We start from the raw sequence: 7,590 nt of genomic DNA on the forward strand, positions 1-7,590 counted from the left end.
GGGTGGAATTAAAGTTGCACCCCTCTTTGTAATGACACGTGGTGAACTCGCTGGCTGAGAGGTACGAACGTCGCGCGCACTGCTCAAAGATCAAAGAGGACCAATGACAGCGTTCCAGGTTTTGCGTTCCGTCTTGTCGACTGCCCCCTCCTCTTCCTGGCAGGCTGACAGGCGACGTCAGATCGGACTCAATTTCTGCTTTTCGATCGTGATTGTAACTTAAAGGGAAACCCACGAGTTCTGTGCAATACGCGGGAAAAAAGAACGTTTAAAGTCAGACGCGTGCGTGTAACTTGTCAGCTTGTGTTTGAAAAGAAAGATAGCCTTATCCTGGCAGGGTGAGCCCTGATTGCACAACTGGTTCCGTTGCAGATTTCTCACCATAACATCTTTAGTCATGAATGCATGTAAGACATTCAAATGCGTGTGAGAGCATAAAATATAAGTGCGCCTTTTACTCAAAATTTCTCGGTTTGTGCTTCTCAGTGGCCACAGGAGGTGGGATGCGACAAAAGGTGCGACCCATTCAGAGAATGTGGAATGACAATCGTTATAAGATGAGTGCTGAGTTATTTATGAGTATGGTTAGTTCGGAGAGAATGCATGCCCTATCTTCGCCCTAAATAGCCCGCATTGAGGCGGTTCTCCGAGCGCCAAGAAGTGAGGGGGAGTGGTGGCACCCGGCTGGGCCGGAGACGGACGACGAGATGGTGGGTGGACGGATCATCTTTTGGCCGAAATCAAAGTTATTTAGAACGCACATGATTCTGTGGACATTCCCAAGGGGTTATTCAAGCTATTGTTTACAAAAATCCACATTTGTGGGATTTCCTTACGATACCTCTCCCAGCTCTAGGTGCTGCTTTACCACTACGCGGGCAGGTTGCGAGTTGCTTGCTCGCCTCCCTCGTTCGATCCGAGCCGCCCAGGGTACCTCTAGTGCAGGAAGATGAAGCGTTTTTTTTTCGATAGCAAGACAGTAATTGGCACAGAACACGCTTCCACGGCTTTCCTTGAAGGATGAAGCTGCCCCTTCCAGCAACATAAGGGGGAAAACTTTGAAGGAGGGACTGTAGAAAATATTTGACTCTATCGAGATACCACCGCTTGTCAGAGCGACGCTCGCTATCGCACACTACCATATTTTTTTTCTATACTCTTGGGCACACATGCACGACCTTGCATGCCTAACATATATTTATAGACCGTGAAGACTTCATGAGAGGAGCGTTCAGAAAAGAAAGAGAAATAGGGGGCGCGACACCATGGCCACGTCCTCTTGCGATGAGCCCGAGTGCGGTGGGCCTGTAAGAACCAGTGGTCGTCTCCGTCAGAGCAAGCCAGCAGCATGCTCCTTGAGGGCGAAGAAGATAATAAGGGAAGGCGTTGTGCATTCCCGGGTAAACTCGGCGGTCCGAGTTCGAAGATACAGAAATAAGCTCTGCTCGATGTCTCTCTTGCGAGAGCTTACTTACTTCTTTCGCGCAACGCGCAAGAGTGCCGCCAAGAGAGCCAGGGAGTCCGAAGGCATTTCATCAGAGTCCCATACTCTTGTACCAACGCCTTTTATTAACGAAAGGGATGATATTCCTGAGATGATAGTAGCTGCAGGGGAGGAAAAACATCAGAGAAGGGCCGGAGGCTCAAGGTAACAAGGTACACCCTCTCAGAGGCTTCCGCTGGGCGGCCCATCGCCTTCGGCTCGGGGGCCGCGAATCGCGTTCTTCTACTGATTCCTTTTGTGAACCATCATTCTGACGCCTACAACAGGCATTACTGTTTGACAGAAGTCGTGAATTTCCTATTAATCCTTTCGAGGACATCATTTTCGCTCCTGCGTCAGAGGGTACCTTTCGACACACCCTGCCCCTGGCTCCTCGTGTCTGCCCAACAGCCTTCCAGGGTATTTAAAAAGGTTTTACATTACAAACGCATTATCTACATACAGCAGAAGCTCTTTGGTTCCATGTGTTACACGGTGTCGGGATACATCCCGAGCTTTGGAATAGCGCGCTTCGCCCGTGTCCGGCGCCTACCACCCAGTCGGTAACCTCCTCTCGCTCTATCCTTCCACTATCTACACTGCATTTCGCGATGAATTGCGTGACATTTTTCAGCTGGAATGTTGCAGCACTTCGATCTCTAGATAAAGGCTCGGGTATCTCGTCGAATGCGGCGTCTAAGAATGACTGGCTTGGATGTAAGCTCGCGGCCTTGGGTTCACCCACATTTGTCTGCCTGCAGGAGACGAAAATATCGCGGGATATGTTGACCGAGGACGTGGCAACGCTCAAGCATTATCACGCCTTTTTTGCCCACACACATCGGGGTGTGGCACAAGGAGGAGCGTACGCTGGTGTGGTCACGTACGTGAGCAAGCATGTCGGGGTGCATGCGGCCTCGGCGGGTTTGGTGTGCTGTGCTTATGAACGCCGGAAGGGCCTGAATGACATCCCGAGCACAGTGGCTGGCAAAGCTTGCCCATTTGAATGCGGAATTTTTCGACGCATTTTTGAGGAGATAGTCCACGAGTCAGACAATTTTGAGGCCGAGCCGGTCAAGGCTGAACAAAAGAGAAGTGCAGAAGCCAGACGGAGCGATGGGGGAGACGCAGGCGAGGAAGAGGACTACGAAGGATGTATTTCGTCAGCTGAAGGAATTCTCAATATGATTCAGCCCGAAGATATACTACGCAAAATAGACACAGAGGGACGTGTGGTCATGACGGACCACGGTCATTTTTTGCTTCTGAACGTGTACGCCCCGTTCAATGGCAGGCCGGGTCGCGCTCGCTTCAAAAAAGCATTCAATGCTGCTCTTTTGGCTCGTATTATCGCATTCACGGTATCGGGACGCGAAGTGGTGCTTTGTGGGGACCTGAACGCTATCGCGGACGCAAAAGACTCGGTCGAGCGTCCCTCGGAGGAAGAGCTTGCGGCTGCTCCATGGGCCCGGTGGATGCGCACGCTGCTTGGATCGCGCCAAGCTGCCCTAGAACAAGCAAAGGGGGGGGGTAAAAGTAAGGACTCGCGGTGGGAGTGGCTTCCGAATGAATGCATGAATTGGGAGTCTGCCCCGAGCTGGCCGCTTCTGGTGGACACGTTTCGCGAGCTGCACCCTTTCCGGACCGACGCGTTCTCCTGCTGGTGCAATCAGACGGCAGCGCGTCACACAAATTATGGGCGGCGTATAGACTACATTCTTGCGTCACCGGGTCTGTGCGGCTACGCAGAGGGTCCCGGTATCGTCGCCCACTTGGAGGAGGCGGCCGTCAGACAGGAGGTGCGCGGCAGCGATCATTGTCCGGTGACTGCGCGCTTCTCTTTCTCAAAGCTTACAGATGGGTCATATCTTTCTTTGCCCTCTCCTTTTTCGGAGCGCGGTAGCGGACGCATTCTTCTCCCCCCGCTTTGCACGGGTAACTACCCCGAATTTCGAGCCCGACAGGCCGGCATTCACACATTTCTTCTGAAGCCATCGCTCAAAGTGGCCACCACTCCCTATCCCAGTGGTTGTGTTGACCAAAGTTTCAGCAACGATTTCCTGCACGAAAAGCTTAAGGTTTGCGATCCGCTATCTCCGTCAGCTCCCTCGCTTCATGCAAGCCACGAGGCTAGGGCTCGGCAGGGAGGCATGCAAGGCTCTATGGTGAAGTGCGCACGCACCAGCACAATTGGGAGGAAGCGCACCAAATCCAAATCTTCTGCAGCTCAGGTGCCGACCAAATCACAGATGACTCTGACTCATTATGGCATTGCCAGCACCAGAGCCAAAGGGGGGGATGAGAGCCGTGAAGCGACGGAGGAAAAGATGACCACTGGGACGTCCGCCTCCTTTGTTTCTTCGAAAGCATTAGCGCGTGAGCAACACTCATCTACTTTGTATGCTACCAAATCATCTTCTCTATCTTCATCTACCATGTCGGCTCCCCAGCCCGGTGTCATGCTGGAAGCCACACGACGAGAGGTCTTTTTGAGTGCCTTCCGATCCCAGAGGGACAACACCCCACGATGTCAGGGTCATAATGAGCCCATGGTCCGACGACATGTCAAAAAGGCAGATAGTGGCAACCTTGGAAGGTATTTTTTCTGTTGTGCACGGCCTGTCGGCACAGATGGAGACAAAGAAGCGCGTTGCAGAGATTTTCTATGGGAAGACAGTTTAGCAATGGGAGCAGGATTCCGGCGTGTCCGCGGTCTGGTGAAAAAAGAGAAACCTAGCAAGACGGGCGATGTGTAACCAGGTCTTTGAAGTGCTTGTGGCACGCTAGATGAAACAAGCATCAAGAACGAGAAGTACACATCCGTGGCTTGACAGAAGAGTATCGCCTTGAACAAGGATTTTAAAATGTGCATTTTTTCGGTACGCAAAAATAAAACGCAAATAGCGAAATCTAAACTGTGCTGGTCAACTCCGTGTTTCAGGCTGGAGGTTGCTCCCTAATCACGGCCGTGCCATACTGCGACCCTCCTTAAAATATCACGCAAGCGAGGAGGAGGTTGTCGCCTTCCCGGCCCCGCGCGCAGGGCAGCACCAGGTACAAAATCGTGTCATGGCAGGTTTCTATCACCTCCCCCCGCTCCTGCCCTCGCCCTGCTGCTTCTTTCTCGTAGTTTAGCTTCATTTTAATATTTTAAAACATACACTGTCCCCTATTTGAAGTTCCCACTTTTGTATTCAAAGGTGGACAGCCCGCTCAGATGTCACTATGGTTGACGCCACCAATGGGCCTTTCGGAATGGCTTGTCGGTGCCAAAGAATGCGCTGCAAATGCAGCACGGAGTTGGCAGGATGGTTTATACAAGCAGTATTTGCCTGAAAGTCACTGGATGGCACTCATAGTAATCTTAGCCGTCCTACTTTTGCCCTTAATCCTGAACATCTGGGGATGGATGCTTTGGATTCTTCTCTCGATCTTCCTGGGACTTTCCCGTACCGTTTACTCCATTTTCACGGTGTTACATGTGTTGATGGACGTGTGGGCGCTTTCAGTGATGAAAACGTGCTACACAATTTACCGCTTTCTCGCGGCGTTCCTTCTTCCTCCGGCTGCGGCCTCCACACGTCAACGCCTACTGACTGCCCGCAATGTGACTCAATATCAAACCTTGGCCGAGCAAGTGGACGCTGAAGATGGCATGTTGAGCTGGCGTGCAGATGATTCTGATCTTCCGCAGTCGGTTACTATCAAAAGTACGATCGCCAAGTTGGAAGAAAGTTTACAGGCCAAAGACACGAGCAAGCTCCAGTTTATCCTCTTGAACGGTCTACTGAAAAGGAATCACCTCGGCATTGACGAAAGGGTGAGACTATGCGTATGCCTTACCACAACATATGAAAAATGAGGCCATGCTTGAGATATGTGCATACCCTAGAAGTGTCAGCGTGAGTCCTCATTCTCGATTTTCCATTTCGGTCGTGCCTCCTTCCCTTTCCAAGGATCTGCATATTCGGGCGTTGAGCGGATCGAAGCTTCTGGTAGAGCGGTATGATAAGAAGGTGGTGGAATGCATCAAATATATCACTGAATGTCAAGAGCTAACGCGGGAGGAGAAAGTAATGTTTGTAAAGAAAGCCCGTAGGGCGCTAGGACAGACGGCGCTCATGCTCTCAGGAGGGGGCAGCATAAGCATGTACCATGCAGGTAAATTCTATTCAAGTAGCCGAATGGGCGCAGACCTTCATTGTGACCTTTCTTTGCCTTTTGAGTGGGAGGGGGAAATCTTGGAGCGATCCTTGGGTAACACAGAGCCCTACAACGGTAGGACCTGGCCCTTTCACCAACACAGTCGCAGACCTACAGATGGTGTGCCGGGGGGACGCTCCGAACGTTACCCTACTTGCATTGCATGAAAGTAAGCATACGCCCAGCTCAAAAGTGAGAGTGAAGAATATAAGGATCTCTTCCTTTCCTTCGTCCCCTGGAACAGGTGTCGTCCGCGCTTTGATTACGGAAGGCCTCTACAGGCATATCCGCGTCATTTCGGGCGCTTCCGGTGGATCCATCATTGCGGGGATGGCAGCGATCCACAATGAGAAGGAGCTCATGGATAGAGTGCTCGTGAAAGAGGTTTCCACCGACTTCAAACACAACGGCGAGATGCGACAGAAAAAGATTGTCTGGTTCCCTCCCCTCTTCGAGCAAGCCAAGCATTTCATCAAAAATGGAATCTTGATTGACAACAAAGAATTCCAACGGACATGCGAATTTTACTATGGTTCCTTCACCTTTCAAGAGGCCTTTGAGCGGACTCACAAGCATGTGTGTATTTCAGTCGCTGCTTCCACTTTGGGGGCGAGCAGTCAGGGAGGCCCCCGCCGTCTCCTTCTCAACCACATCACGACGCCCAACGTCCTGATTCGCAGTGCCGTTGCCGCTTCCTGTGCTTTGCCAGGCATCATGGCACCGAACTATTTGCAGTGCAAAGACGATCGGGGCCACGTGGTCCCCTTCGATATGGACGGTGTGCAGTACGTCGACGGCTCTCTGCAGGCCGACTTGCCTTTTCGACGAATTTCAACCCTCTTTGCCGTCTCACATTTTATCGTCAGCCAAGTTAATTTTCACGTCGTGCCATTTCTAAGAAAAATGCACAGTCCTGCTGAAAGCTCCTTATACTGGAAGCTTTTCCGCTTTTTCGACACGGACATCCGCCACCGCGTTACTTCTTTGGCTGAGCTAGGGCTTCTGCCGCGTGTCTTTGGACAGGTGAGCGCGGCTTATATCTTTGTCCGAGTACACATCTCTTCAAGTCATTCAGCGGTGATGATTTCGTAACCAGTTGATCATCACATTTGTGAATAAATGGATAGAAAAGTGGCATCCGTGCGCGTTTAACAGATCGATTTAACGCGCATGACATTTATCAAACGCATTTTCTTTCGATGAAAATATCTTGAAGCCATATAATCAGTGCTTAAAGTCCAATTTACTGATATCTCAGGATTTATCGGGCATTTTTCGGCAAAGATACTCGGGTCATGTGACCTTGACCCCCAGATTTCGCATGTCGGAAATGATTGGCCTCAAAGCGTTCCAGGTAAAGTCTTAGAAGTGACTTCAATCACCTATGAGCAAGCATGGATCACATGTTCGCATTGGCTGACGCATCTGACCTCGATCTTTTCCCCCAAGAATCCGACCGAAGCGGAGATGCGACACTACATCTTGAATGGCAAGCGGTCTGTTTGGCCGCACCTTCACCACATCAAGCACAACACATTGGTGGAAAGGGTCCTTTCGGATTCTCTCAGTAAGCTCCGTCGTCAATCCTATTACTTGGCCCTTGGCCAGCCGCACGCTGATAATAGCCCGGCAAGCTTGTCCCTCCAGTGTGCCGTCCCCAGCGGCGGAGGCTCCAACGTGACGGGCGTCAATCCCCTTTCAGGCATGGCCACGTGCGGGACCTGCTCGCCTCGGGTCGATACCAACTTTGCAAGCATGCTTCCCCCTCTGCCACCCACCAGCAATGCCATCAGCCGCTGCAGTACCCCGCGCCGGTATCGCGATGAAGGAATTTTATCCACACCCCTCCTAGTCACGGCTGGTGCTACTTTGCGGAGGAGCGACTCAGGTCGCTTCGAGGACGA

The 7,590-nt window shown here is 51.6% G+C and overlaps 1 protein-coding gene across 1 annotated transcript; it reads left to right on the plus strand.

Annotated features, from left to right (window-relative positions):
* Positions 1-2,384: 2,384 nt before the first annotated feature.
* Positions 2,385-4,409, plus strand: APEX2 (AP endonuclease 2; the record flags this gene model as incomplete). Its single annotated transcript, XM_005856071.1, has 1 exon — positions 2,385-4,409. A coding segment is annotated over one exon (1,855 nt), but the record flags the coding sequence as incomplete, so codon positions are not given.
* Positions 4,410-7,590: the final 3,181 nt, after the last annotated feature.

Source organism: Nannochloropsis gaditana (genome assembly GCF_000240725.1).
Source record: "Nannochloropsis gaditana CCMP526 unplaced genomic scaffold scaffold046, whole genome shotgun sequence".
NCBI lineage: Eukaryota > Eustigmatophyceae > Eustigmatales > Monodopsidaceae > Microchloropsis > Microchloropsis gaditana.